At 41.5% G+C, this 14,505-nt stretch overlaps 1 protein-coding gene across 12 annotated transcripts in view; it reads left to right on the top strand.

The window, feature by feature from the left end:
* Erc1 (ELKS/RAB6-interacting/CAST family member 1) overlaps positions 1–14,505 on the top strand; it is a 338,915-nt gene that overhangs the window by 294,439 nt on the left and 29,971 nt on the right. For 7 of the 12 annotated variants that reach the window (XM_052719645.1, XM_052719640.1, XM_052719643.1 and 4 more), the window contains one exon: positions 13,942–14,130. The exons of 1 other annotated variant lie outside the window; for it this stretch is intronic. In XM_052719645.1, coding sequence (XP_052575605.1) covers positions 13,942–14,130 — 189 coding nt within the window. Of the gene's footprint in view, positions 1–13,941; positions 14,131–14,505 lie in introns of those variants that run through there. 4 more of the 12 variants (XM_052719650.1, XM_052719647.1, XM_052719649.1 and 1 more) reach the window with 1 other exon arrangement.

Raw genomic sequence — 14,505 nt, 5'->3', positions numbered from 1 at the left:
GTTAATGGCTGTTGCTGCCAAGCCTGAGGACCTGAGTTCAATGTCTGGGACAGGCATGATGCAAAAAGAGAACAGGTTCCTGCAAGTTGTACTCTAACGTCCACATTTGTCACTTGGCACATTCCCAACCCCAAACACACACACACACACACACACACACACACACACACACACACACACACACACACACACCAAATAAATAAATATAAGCAAATAAACAATAATTTTAAGATCTCTCTCAACTAAGTTTGATAGTGCTTGCCTGAAATCTCAATACTTGGGAGGCAGACGTAAGAGAATCTACGAGTTGAATACCATCTTCAGTTACATAGTTAATGCAAAGCCAGCTTGGACTATATGAGACTCTGTTTTGAGGGAGAGCAGGAGTCCCTCAGTGTTAGGATACATACATTGGAGCAGGTTGCTTAAAGCGTGTAGACTGCACGGCATCCAGTTGCTGCTGAATATGTTAGTTATTTTTCCTCTTGCTATGATAAAATACCCTGACAAAGCCACTTAAAGAAGGCAGACTCACAGTTCAGAGTCAGTCCATCATAGAGAAACCCTAGTGCAAAAGCTGAAAGCCACATCTCACTTGACAGCTGCACTCAAGAAGCAGTGAACAAGGCATGGATGTTGGTGCTTAGCTAGCTTTCTCTTCTTTGTGCTTTCTAGGGCATGAGCCTAGGGATTAGTGCTGCCCATACTAATGGTGGGACTTCCCACCTCAGTTAACCTGACCAGGATAACCCTGCTCTGGTGTGCCCAAAGGCTGCCTCCTAGCGGATTCTAGACTTTATCAACTGGGCAGTCAGTATTAACTGTCAGAGTGAGTTCACAAAGCTGAGTGTGTACTCCCTGGGAAGCGAACCTGAGAAAGCTGCTACTGAAAATATGGACTTATGGTAAGATGACTCAGTAGGTAAAGCACCTGCCTGGCAAACATGCTAACCTAAGCTTGATTCCTGGAACCCACATAAAGGTGGAAGCAGAAAATCAACTCCACAAACTTGTCCTTGACTTCCCTACATGCCCCTGCCACCATCTTATCCATACAATAATAATAAAGTTCAATTTTTTAAAAAAAGATAAACTAAAATAATGGGAAAAGGGTATTTTTTGGCACTCTCTGAGCCCTGTTCTTTGGTCTCTACATTGGGAGTTCATGTCCTTCTTTCCATCTGAGCACCCATAATGCAGTATTACTTAGTTGTGGGAAATTAGTATCTGTCCTCGGGATTTCCTCATTAAGTTCCTTTAAAATTTAGATGTGGATCTATGCATATAGACACATACACACACACACACACACACACACACACACACACACACACACACACACACACACACACGATCTTGTTATGTAGCTCAAGTTGGCCCAATCTCATATCCTCATGCCTCAGTCTCCTGAGTACTGAAATTACAGGCATGCACCACCACACCCAGCTTTGGAGTCACTTTTTTCCAGTACTGAAAGGTAAGTCCTGGCAGATAAAATATGAAGATTTTGTACAAGATTGGGATGCTTATTTTCTTCTTTATTTTTTTAAACATTTTTTCAGAGAGTGTATTTTAACCCCTTCCACAGCTCCTCCCAGATCTTCATTACCCATCAAACCTCATATTCCCTTCTTCCCTTCACTCCTCACCCAAAAGAAAAAAAAAAAAACAGTAAGAAAAAATTAACAAAACAAGCCAGGTGGTGGTGGCTCAAGCTGGTAGATCTCTGTGAGTTCAAGGCCAGCCTGGTCTACAGAGTGAGTTCTAGGACAGCCAGAGCTACACAGAGAAACCCTGTCTTGAAAAAAAAAAAAAAAAAAAGTAAACAAAAAAACATGGAGTCCATTTTGTGTTGGCCAACTAATCCTGGCCATGAGGCCTGTCCTGGAGTGTGATTTATAGACCCACTATCACTCCATTAGAGAAAACTGATTTTTCCCTTTTCCCAGCAGGTATTGATTGCAAATAGCTTCTTGGTAAGGGGTGGGACTTTGCATCTACTTTCCCTTCTCCATGCTGGGATTTCTATCTGGTTTGAACTTGTGAAGGTCTTGTGCATGTTGTCACAGTCTCTGTGAGTTCATATGTGTATTAGCCCTGTTGTATCTGGAAGAAGCTATTTATCCTTGGAGCCTTCTACCACCTCTGGCTCTTAAAACTTCTCTGCTTCTTCTTCTGTGTAGATCTCTGAGCCTTGAGAGGAGAGGTTTGATTAAGGCATTCCATTTAAAGCTACTCCAAAGTTTTTCACTCTCTACATATTGTCCAATTGTGAGTCTCTGTGTTAATTCCCATCTTCTGCAAGAAGAAGCTTCCTGATGAGGGCTGAGTGATGCTTGATCTGTATGTATAGACATATGCCACTAAGAGTCATATTTTATTGCTCTGTTCCTTTAGCAGAATAATAGCAGTCTTAGTAATGTCAGATAGGAGTTTTATCTCATGGAGTAGACCTAAATCCAACTACATCTCATGGAGTGGGCCTTCAATCCAATCAAAAAGTAGTAGGTTACTCCCATAACATTTGTGCCACTATTGCTGCACCCATGTATCTTGCAGGCAGGTCACTGTTGTAGGCTGCCGAATTTTTAGCTGGTGTCACTGATGATTACTTTTCTCTTCAGTAGCATACAAAGTACCATGCTAGTTAGTAGAGATAAAGCTTCTAGTTGGACATCAGCTCAATTACTCCATGTTCAGTGACACAAGTAAGTAGTGTATCTTCAGCAATAGTGCTTTACTGTCATGTTGTGGGGAGTAACCAATAGCCTGTGATATTGGGGGGTATCTTATTGGACCCCTTTGGCCAATGGTATAACCCATTCCTGGCTTTGGAGTTTTTACTTGGTGATGTATGATATCTGGTTAGGGCATTGTGTTCCCCATTATATGGTAATTCCGCTTAAAATCTTTTCATATGTCATATATGAAATATATATATATTAGGAAGTTTGGGTTTTGTAGGTTTTTTGTTTGTTTATTTTTTAGCAAGTCTGTAAAGGCTGAGCTAGGTGCTTACTTACTTAGGTTGTGTTTCACATGCTTCAGTGTGAGCACACTCCAGTTCTGGTTCCTTAAACTCTCTCCTATGGCCTCCACCCTATGTTTTCATTTGCTGCTATTCTGTTGTTTTCCTCTTAGGATCTGTGAGCTTTTATAGGTTCTAGAGTTTGCTTTCTCTCCATTCTGTTTCTTGCATTTTGAGAGGAAACCTCTCCCTCCACTGCCCTTCAGAGTTGATCTCCAGTCGTCACTGAGCATGCCTATGTGTGGAGCAGAAGGAACCAGATTGTGGGCCTTTCTGCCAGACTTGGACCATGTGCCCAGCAAGGACACTAGTCAGAAATCAGACTCCTTGTGCTCCAGGTCACTTCATCTGAGGTTCCCTGTCATAGACATTGAAATGTTTAACATCAGCCACAATTGGAGGGTTTCTGGTATTTACTCTTCCATCATAGTCATTTTTAATCTCATAAATAAGCATCAATGACAAGTAACAAAGATGACCATGTCTTTTAAGAGTTTGTGTTATCCTGTGCAATGTATAAATTTTGAAAGAGATTTTTGGTGCCTACATAGAGATGTTCTTTAGTTTTTCAAGAAAGAGTTTCTCTGTGTAGCCCTGGCTGTTTTAGAACACGCTCTGTAGACCAGGCTGGCCTCGAACTCACAGAGATCTGCCTGCCTCTGCCTCCCCAGTGCTGAGGTTAAAGGTATGTGCCACCACTGCCTGATTAGAGATGGTATTCTCTTTTTTTTTTGTAACTTTATTTGTTTATTTATTTTTACATCCCAACCATGGTTCCCCCCCATCTCCTCCCAGTCTCTCACCAAACCTTCCCTCTGTACACACACCCCCATTTACTCGGCCTCCATTTCTATTCACAAAAGGGCAGGCCTCCCTGAATATCAACAAAACATGGCATATCAAGTTGCAGTAAGACTAAGCACCTTCCCTCATATTAAGGCTGGACAAGGCAAGCCAGTATGAGTAGTAGTGTCCCAAAAGCCAACAAAAGAGTCAGAGACAGCCCTTGCTCTCACTGTTAGGAGTCCCACAACAAGACCAAACTACACAACTATAACACGTATTCACAAGGTCTAGGTCAGTCCCATGCAGGCTCCCTGATTGTTAGTTCAGTCTCTGTGAGCCCCTATGAGCCCAGGTTAGTTGATGTTATTCTTAAATGAAGGAATTTGATACTGAAAATGGTCTTTCAAATTCTTGTTTTTCCCAAATCTTTTTTTCCTCCCTAAGCCTAGATTGCTTCCAAAGAAAAGGTAACACATGGTTATGGTTAATCTGTGAAATTTGTTCATGGCATATAAAATTTTCAGGAAAAAAATGCCTTTGAAATATGATATAAATGCAGAAAGGACACCTATGTCAAGGTAGCCAAGGCCCCTCTTCTCAGATGTATTGGGAATGGAGTGGAGAACATTATGTGGAAACAAAGCAGTACTGCTGGAATGGCAGCGGGGACAGTGTTCTCAGGGCTTTCCTGGGTTCACTTCTGTCTTACTGACAGCTCAGAACAGTGAGAGGAAGAAAATGCTAAGGAGGTACTTTCAGATGTTCAGAGTTCTCTTGGCCATATTTTCAGAGAAAGCTACATATGTAGCCTGAAAATACTAGCTCAGGACCATTTTGATCTGATTTTCCCTCCTGTGTTACCCTCACACCCCTTGCTAATGCAAGTATTCCTATTATGAGTCTTAAATGCCAAACCACAGATGTTTCTGACCTGTCACAGTTTTTTTCTTGGCTGTTTCTGACTTTAGCATTAACATTTCAGGTTCCTGTGTGTAACTTGTCTTTACCCAAATAGTGAGACTCTCACTTCTGGTCTTTAGACAAAGCTACAGATATATTTCTATTATCCCTATTTTCCTGCATGTAAAACTCCTTTCCTCAAACCTGCACCCTCTTAGCCAAGGTCTAGTTCAGTGCTATTGAGAAACCAAGTTTGCTAGAGGCTTCAGCAAAGAATGAAGCTTTCAGAGACCAACACCTGTCTGTGAGCAGCAGCAGTGAATGTCTAAATGTCTATGTGGTCTGTGTTTTCTTTGATGCTGGAACTGAAACAGTAGTGTGACTAAAGGCAGATTGTCTCTCTCTCCAGGATTCAGTGCATACCTGTGTACAGTACAAAACGCACATGCACACACACACACACACACACACACACACACACACACACACACCACTTTAACCTGGCCTTAAAATAAGAGCTGCTCACATAAAAATGTCCAGAGAAATTATCAAATCTCATAATTCATAGGGAACCATGCCATGGGAAAGAGCCAGTGAATATGTTCTTCATGACCTAGTTTCACACTCTTTGTTGTTACAGACTTTGCTATCGAGCTGCTGTGATGGTCAGAAGGTGCCGTTGTACCTAAGGCAGCTAAACTTGCAAAGCCTATCCATTACAGATATAGTAGTGTATTAGGAAGAGAAGACGCTGCAGAGATGGTGTGGTGGGTAAAGTGCCTGCTGCACAAGCACAGCCTGTGTACAAGCTGGGCACAGTAGCACATGTCTGTAACCTGGCACCATAGGCAGCAAGGAAGAGGAGTGAACAGAGGATCTTGAGCACTCACTGGCCAGGCAGTCTAGTCTGTGAGCAAGCTCTGGGTTTAGTGAGAGACCCTGTCTCCAAATGTAAAGTGGAAAACAATTTATAATGATATTTCTCTCTCTCTCTCTCTCTCTCTCTCTCTCTCTCTCTCTCTCTCTCTCTCTCTCACACACACACACACACACACACACACACACACACACACACATACTCACTCACTCACTCACACATGTAGGAGCAGAAGAAGAAAGAAATAGGAAGGGAGGAAGGAAATGAGATGCTATGGTAAGGCTTTTGTGTTTGCCTGCAGGCAACTGTCATGTTGCTACTTTTCAGGTCCATCTGTCCAATGGGTATGTATTAATAATGCCAAGTACTTAATGTTCAACTAAAGCAGCAGTTCTCTCGAGGATATTTTAGGAACAAAACCTCAGAGGATTAGAATCGAGTGTGACCTGCCAGTGTTGGCTCCTAAATGTATGCACATGCGTGCAAGAAAAGGCCATCTTTCTGCCTTTGGCCCATGTCTGCCCTTCCTTTACATACAGCCTCAGTCCTCACTTTCCTGTCTGCTCAAAAACAGGGACTCTTATCTTTTGTTTGCATCATTTTATCCATGCCTAGATTTTTTTTCCCGTCATTTCTCATTCCTTAGTTTTAGTTTTGAAACTTTGCTGTTCAATAAGGAAGTCATTCAGAGGATACATACATGCTAATCTTTTAACTCCTCTACTCATTTTCAGCTAAAACACAGTAAAGGGTGTATTATAGAAAGGTAAGTCTCAAGCCAAGGCTGAATTGAAGATTTCTCATTGTTTTTTAGCTCTTCACAGCAGGGAGGAATTTTGAACACTTCTACTCCTGGTGTTCAGAGTCTAGTGGACTGTGTAAGGTTCTTGGGTTTTAGTTTGTTTGGTATTATTGTTATTATCATCACTGGCAATAATATCATTATTGTTATTACCTGTCTCGTTTCTCATCTGACTATCCCTTTAGAGTGTATTCTATACATAACTTTGCTTGGTTATCTTCTAAAACTAACCTGTGCCCTTAAATGGAGCATTTTCTCCACTTAATGCCATATTTATCATGTAGGCCTCATCTGTTTATGTGTATCAGCTCACTTCTTGGTAAATGACTGTATTAAAGTAAGTACTGCAATTCCTACAGCCTTAGCATGCCCCATGAACACATACATAAACTATTGATGTGCTCAGTATAGTCCCTTCCCTCACTAGTGGCAAATGCTATCTTTTTCCCTGTCCTTCCCATACATTTAATTTATTATAATGCATAAGTTGCCATCACTTTAAACTGCATGAAGGTTAATAAGCAGAATGCAAGTAGCAGCTCTGTGATAAAGATGGAAGATCGATTGCATCCTAAATCCCATTCCCTATCTCCTTAACATGTTAAGTACAGAGTCAGGAAATAGGGGATGCTGTGCTTTTTTTCTGGCGTGGTGATGCTTTCTTGGGGCAAAGCTCACAGAAGATTTGTGAACTATAAAACTAAGAGGAAATAATAACTTACCTTCAAAAATGATTTCCATACTTCTTATTTCAAAATGTATAATCTACAGTTTTTGTAGACAAGCTTACATTTCAACAAGCCATAAAGCTTTTTATAGCCAAGGTCTTCAGAGAAACTTTGTACTTTTTTGGTTTTTTTGAGACAGGGTTTCTCTGTGTAGCTTTGGCACCTTTCCTGGATCTCGCTTTGTAGACCAGGCCAGCCTTGAACTCACAGAGATCCGCCTGCCTCTGCCTCCCAAGTGCTGGGATAAAAGGCATGCGCCACCACCACCTGTCGAAACTTTGTACTTTTAGAGCCAGGTATTTGTTAGTGATAAGACTTCCAACCACTGAGCATGGTAGTGTACACCTTTAATCCCAGCAGTTAGGAAGCAGAAACAGTGGATTTGAGGCCAACCTGCTCTACATAATGAGTTCCAGAATGACCAGAGCTACATAGTAAGACCCTGTATCAAAAATAATTAATTAATAAATAACGATTTCTAATATGTTTCTCCATCCTTTGACCCAGGGGACCCTGGATCTGAGCTCTTACTTGTCCCGATGTGCTCAGTGTCCTTCTCGTTACCCATCTCTGCAGAGAGGGTCACAAGGTCCCAGTGACTTTCTGGTCCAGAAATTTTTATCAGTTGAACAGGTGGCAGTGGTAGAATGTCTCTTATTAATTAAGCATGTGGCAGTACTACATCATTCCCAACGGAGCTGAGGGCAAAAAGGGTCCTGGGTAGCCAGAAGATAACATTCTGGGAACTTCTCTCCTTTTACCAGAGTAAGCATCAAATTGAGACAAGGGGCTTTATCTCATAATTTAAGAGTTCCTGGGAGGTTTTTTTATTTGTTGTGGAAAGTAAATGCATGATGGTCATAGTGTGTAATCATGTGAGAATCGACCAGATACAGATGGGAAGTATTATGAAGTGAGGGCTGGGACTCAGGGCTCTGGGCTTTCTTACTTTAACTTCAGCTGCCTTAGCCTTTACTTTTTTATTTTGAAACGTTAAGTTTATTGACTTAACTTTAAATAAAAGTGGCTTACTATCCTTGCAGCTAAGCCGAAGTGCAGTCTTAAAACTTGATGGTGCGTTCTATCCAATATATTTCTTGTAAAAAAAAAAAGGTATAAAGTGAGGGTTATTCTAACATTTCTTGTTTTCTATTTGTTAGGATTAGCTAAGGAATGACTACAACACCAATGTTTTGGGAATCCATTAATCATTTGGCTTATGCTTCAGATGGCAAGGCTCATTGTTTCAAAGGTTGCATCCCAGAGGATTAAAAATAAAAAGCTTGTTGGATTTCATAAACATATTTGAAGACTAAGTCAGACTAAATCTCTACCAAGGCAAGATGATTTATTTAGCAATTTAAGGGTTCTTGACATCAGTTTCCAAACTAAAGTCTAAAACAAAAATGAATCTATTATACAATTCAAGTATTATATTTACCCAAACATTAATCACTCATCTCATAAGTTCTTTTAATATACAGTAGAACTACATCCTCATATAGTCCCATTGGGTAGAAGACAGCATATCACTAAGGCATTCACTAAGTACTAAACTGAATTAATTTTTCCTTCCATTAATTATGATTTGATAGGCAGTATACCTGATCAGTGTAATAAAAATACTATAGAGTACATGTGTAATTTTTTGTCCCACAGCCAGATCCCAAATAACCACATAGAAACTTATTATTAATTATAAATGCATGGCTGATAACTTAGGCTTGCTAGTAACTAGCTCTTACAACTTAAATTAACCCATAGTTTTATCTACAATCTACCACATGGCTCGTTACCTTTCTTTGACATGGCATGTTCATCTTCCTTCTCCTCACATCTCCTGACAATTCCTCCCTTCTTCATCCCAGCACTCTCTCTGTCTGCAAGTCCTGCCTAACCTCTTCCTGCCTAGCTGTTGGCCATATAGCTCTTTATTAAACCAGTGAGAGCAACACATCTTTACAGTGTACAAAAAGATGATACCACAACAATAGAGTTTTTCTATATTTTTAAAGAACTCTTTCATAAATGAACTGCTTTAAGTGAGAATGGAGTGTATAGCTCCACAACTTTGCAAAGAATTTAACACTCCATCTTTGACTTCTCTGATCAACTGCAGTATTGACCAGGAGGATTGCTCAGTGAGAAGAAATGTAAAATTGGTGAACCTTATTCCCTTGCTTCCTTTGTTTCTCAGAGTTTAATTCTCTGCTGGACCTCTGTTCAAGAACGCCAGTGAGCCAGGAGTGTTCCTGGGGTCTTAGTCTTATCAGTTAATTGTGGGACTTTCCTGATAAATTCCACATTGAAAGGCAGTGGACAGTAGTTCAACAAGGACTCACAACTATCCACTAATATATATGCGGTTAATATATTGTCTTAGGGTTTCTGTTACTGTGAAGAGACACCATGACCCGGGAAAGTGTTATAAAGGAAAACCATTTAATTGGAGCTGGCTTACATTTTCAGAGGTTTAGTCCATTATCATCATGGTACAACATGGAGGCATGCAGGCAGACATGGTGCTGGAGAAGTATCCAAGAGTCCTACATCTTGACTTGCAGGCAACAAGAAGTGGTCTGTCTCCCTGGGGGTAGCTTGAGCATAGGAGACCTCAAAGCCCACCCCACAGTGACACACTTCCTCCAAAAGGCCACACCTACTCCAACAAGGCCACATCTCCTATTAGTGCCACTCCCTTTGGGAGTCATTTTTTTCAAACCACCATATACATGAACAGCTAAATCTGCCTCTGAAGATGTCAGCAAGTAAAACTCACTTAGAGTTAGATATAAAAGTAATTTTCCAAGAAGACTGAGAGTGACTGACACATATATAGGAACTTTTAAGTTGTGTGCATGTGTGTGTGTACACAAGGACATCAGGTCCCCTGGAGTTGGAATCACCAGCAGTTGTAAGCTACCTAACTTGAGTATTGAGAACCAAATTAATTCAGTCCCCAGGACCCACATGGTGGAAGGAGAGAACTAACCCCCTCAAGTTGTTCTCTGGCCTGTACATGCTCACCATGACACAAGCACACAAATAAATAAATGCAATTTTAAAAGTCATCTTCCAAACAATAGAATTTTAGTTCCCCGTGGGTAAATAATTTAGGTCCTGATAATATTCAGCACCTTTTCATCTGACCTTTTTGATGACATGGATAACTTCTCAGAGGGTTGTAACCAGGCAGGTCTAACCCTGACTTAGGACAGCGTGGAGTCTGGTTTAGTGGAGCTGACCTATAATCCCAGCATTCAGGAAGCTGAAGCAGGAGGATCACAAGTTCAGCATCAAGGATCATAATTACTGAAGTTGTATGTGGACAAATGGCATTTGTGGATCCCTCATGGCATCCTTTTTCAACTTGCTTATAGAGGGAGTCCCTGTCTCCAGACAAAATAAGTCAAACAAACAACCCCAAGAGTAGAGCTAAAAAGAGAAAAACAGGCCCTCTTAATTGGCTGGGTTCCGTAGAGTAGGGAGTGTTTTTGTTTTTTCTGTCCTGGTATTGAAATGTCAAATGATCTGTGTATTTAGATCTCATAGGTAATGAACCATACACATGGAATATTGTAGAATCTTCCTTTATTCTGAAGAATACAAAAATAATTTCTCAGTCTTTCAAAAGCCCACTAGTTATCTTAGCTGAGTGAAAATAAAGTCTAACCAAATACCTTCAAGCCATTGCTCCCCTCTCCTAGTGCAGTCAGAAGCTGGCCCCTGAAACCAGTTAGTTAGAGAATCTATTCCAGCAAATGCTCTTACTAAGAAATAGCTCTCAGCTAGTACAAAAAACCTCTCTCATAATTTATTTTCCTTAACATGTACAACTATAGAACTGGGTCTGGTTATATTGACATTATCACAGCTATCCCTGAGGCTGAGGCAGGAGGATCACAAGTTCAAGGCCAACTTGGATAACGTAGCAAGACTCTTTCTCAAAATTTATATTAAAAATAAAGTAAGGGCATAGCTCAATGATAGGGCACTTGCCTAATATGTATGACTCCCTGGGTTCAATTACCAGCACCACACATAGACACACTCTATAAAATCTGATAAGCGTAGAGTGGTGAAAACGTTCATATTTGGATCTTACCTTTTGGTTGTAACAAATATATCTTGAGGAGTTCGTTTTTAACTTTTTCTCAATTTAAAATATATAGATACATCCAAATATGCATATGTATATATATACACTCACACACATATTGCATGTTTTTCCTTGGACATGACCTCGAGAGGTGTGGAAAGTGGAGAAGATGTGAAAGTAGAAGGGAAGACCATCAGAAAGAGGGGAAGGTTAGGGAAATCAGTATTATCAATGTCTATTACGGCAATGTATGAAAATATCACAGGCCTGGTGGCATAGGAGGCTGAGACAGCTAGGATCATTGCAAGTTCAAGGCAAGCCTCGGACAACCTAATGAGACATTGTCTCAAAACAGTAAAGCAAGAGCTGAGGACATAGCTCAGTGGCACTTGGCTAATGTGTGCAGGGCCCTACGTTTGACTCTCAGTACTGTGGTAGGGAGGTGAGGAACGATCACAAAGAAACCCCATTATTTAGTGTAACTAATTTTCTACCTGTAATAGGAACTGGATAGAAAAATATTCATTTGAGACAGGGTCACACTGTTGCAAACTCGTTGCTGCAACAAAACACCATGACCAAAAGCAAGCTGGGGAGGAAAAAGTTTATTGGCTTACACTTCCACATCACTATCCATCATTGGAGGAATCCAGGACAGGAACTCAATAGGATCAGGATCCTGAAGTCAGGAGCTGATGCAGAAGCCATGGAGGAGTGCTGCTTACTGGCTTGCTTCCCCTGGTTTGTTCAGCCTGCTTTCTTATAGAACCCAGGACCACCAGCCCAGGAATGGAACCACCCCAATGGGCTGGGCCCCTCCCATCAATCACTAATTAAGAAAATGCCCTACAGCCTTATTTTACAGAGGTGTTTTCTCAGTTGAAGTTTCCTCCCCTCAGATAACTCTAGCTTGTGTCAAGTTGGCATAAGAGTAGCCAACACACTCATGATCTTCCTCCCTCAGACTCCTGAGTGCTGGCATTAACAGGCATGTACCACCATGCCCAGCCTTTCTCAATCTCTACTCTTTCCACAGTGAGTATGCATTAGGGGTCAGAAATAAAACACAGTTCTTTTTGAGGAATTGATGTAGTTTGTGGAGAACTATCTGAATCCTTCATTTTCTAAACCCCTGCTTTGGTTGGGACACCTTCTTCCTTCTCTGAGTATGTTGATCTGCCTGTTGTAGATAGGAAATGCTGGTGCAGAACTGTCACCAGGGGCCTGTGAGCCTTACACAACAGCATGTTAGTGTTCAGCCATTACCTTTAAATAAGGTCGGTGTGTGTGTGAGTGTGTGTGTGTGTGTGTGTGTGTGTGTGTGTGTAGATTAGAGTAATGCCAAACTGATTCACTTTCCTGTCATTTGTCTAGCCAGACCCACTATGTATTTTATATTATCCTAAGCTTGAGGTAAAGATTGTTTTCTGTGGGATTCATGGAAAAGTTGGTGTCACTGTTCAAATGAATACCACCAGCCCTTGTTTCTTTTTATTTGAAGATAGATGCTCTAGTCCCTTATTTATGAGATGGGGTAGAGGTGTCTTGTTAATAGAAAAATGCCAGGCTATTGGCATGCAGCAGGTACAAATTTCTGGGTGTAAGCCCTGGAAACTGCCTAGGCTCGGCAGCTCTCGTGGCTGACATTAGTTTTGCACTTGCTGCTCTAGCTGCCTACTGGAATGCAAGACCTGGACTGGATCTTTCTGATCACCTTGGATTGTGACCCCACTGCCAATACCTGGCCAGAGTTTTGTCCCCAAAGCTGTCACGTAAAACAGAACAGAATCCATCATTCAGTGTACTCCCAAAGAGAATCCAAGGAATAGTTACTCATCTGGGACAAAGGGAACCAAATAGGAAAGAAATTTACAGCAGGTCTCTTAAGAAAAATGCAGAGCAGAGTGTTACAAGTGAGGATTTCGGTCCTTGGCCATAAGTCAGGTACTTGGTGTTACGTAAAGATCTCCTAGTCGCTGTTTGCAGAGAAAGAATATCAGATAGCCTCTGAGAGATGAATGAAGGGAACTCGGCCAGAATGAGACAGACTTAGTAATGAGTTATCTCATCATAGGTCTCAGCCAAGAACAACACGCACCTTTTCCAGAGACTGAATTTTTCTTCCATTCTGGGAGGTAGAGGACCACATGAAGTATGTTGCCCAGGCTTTCAGAAGAGACTAGCAGTGAGATCTTTGGAAATCTGCTCATTACAAAGTACACAGCGCACTTGTGGGGTCACTGGAGGCTTTAGGCAGCAGGAACAACATCTCAGTAAAAACGAGCTAGTCTGGACTGGCAAAATGACTTGACGGTAAAGATACCACCAAGCCTGAAGACCTAAGTTCAATCCCGAGACCTACATAGTAAAAGGAAATAATCGAATCCCACAGATTGCCCTTTGTCCTCCCCATGCCATGACAATCTCATCCATATACAAAATAAATAAATAAAATATAATTTAAAACACACACACACACACATACACATCCTGTGTCAGTCTCCTGCCTTGGTGCAGAGTTCTCCATCTGGTACCAATATACTCAGCCATAGTCGCTTCTCGCTTCCCAGTAAAAAGTGCTATGAAATTGTTTCTCTTTATAATTATGAAGATTGCAATTGTGTTGAGAAGAGTTTTATTCTTGGTTTGGGAGGCATAAAGAATATTTGAACTTCTCATTTCAGATTAACCTTGACTTTCCTACTTTTTTGTTTACCTCAGATCATCCAGCCCCTCTTAGAACTTGACCAAAATAGAAGCAAGTTAAAGTTGTATATTGGACACCTGACAGCCCTCTGCCATGACCGAGACCCCTTAATCCTTCGTGGACTCACTCCACCAGCTTCTTATAATACAGATGATGACCAGGCAGCTTGGGAGAATGAGCTGCAGAAGATGACCCAGGAGCAGGTAGGTCTTGCTTAAGCTGTGGCCCAAGCACACGTCACGTCCCATCTGGATGGGTAGTGGTTAGTGGTAAGGACATAGTTCCAGGTACTCTGTGAGTGTGTGTGTGTGTGTGTGTGTGTGTGTGTGTCGGTGTGAAGATGTGTGTATGGCAGGCATGGGTATATGTGCATGTACACATCCGGAGGCCAGAGGTCACCTTCTCATGTCATTTCTCAAGGAGCCATCAGTCTTTGTCTTTTTCAGTCAGTAGCTGTCACTGGCTCGTTGGCTGGGAGCTCACTCCTTCGGCTAGTCTGCCTGACCTGAGAGCTCCAGGGGTCCTTCTGTTCTCCTTTCCCAGAGCTGGGATTACAGGCGCACACTACCACACCCAGC

This window comes from Peromyscus californicus, unplaced genomic scaffold (genome assembly GCF_007827085.1).
Source record: "Peromyscus californicus insignis strain IS unplaced genomic scaffold, ASM782708v3 Scaffold_6__1_contigs__length_162567912, whole genome shotgun sequence".
Taxonomy (NCBI): Eukaryota; Metazoa; Chordata; class Mammalia; order Rodentia; family Cricetidae; genus Peromyscus; species Peromyscus californicus.
The sequence above is the reverse complement of the archived record's forward strand: the minus strand, read 5'-3'. Positions and strand labels throughout refer to the sequence as shown.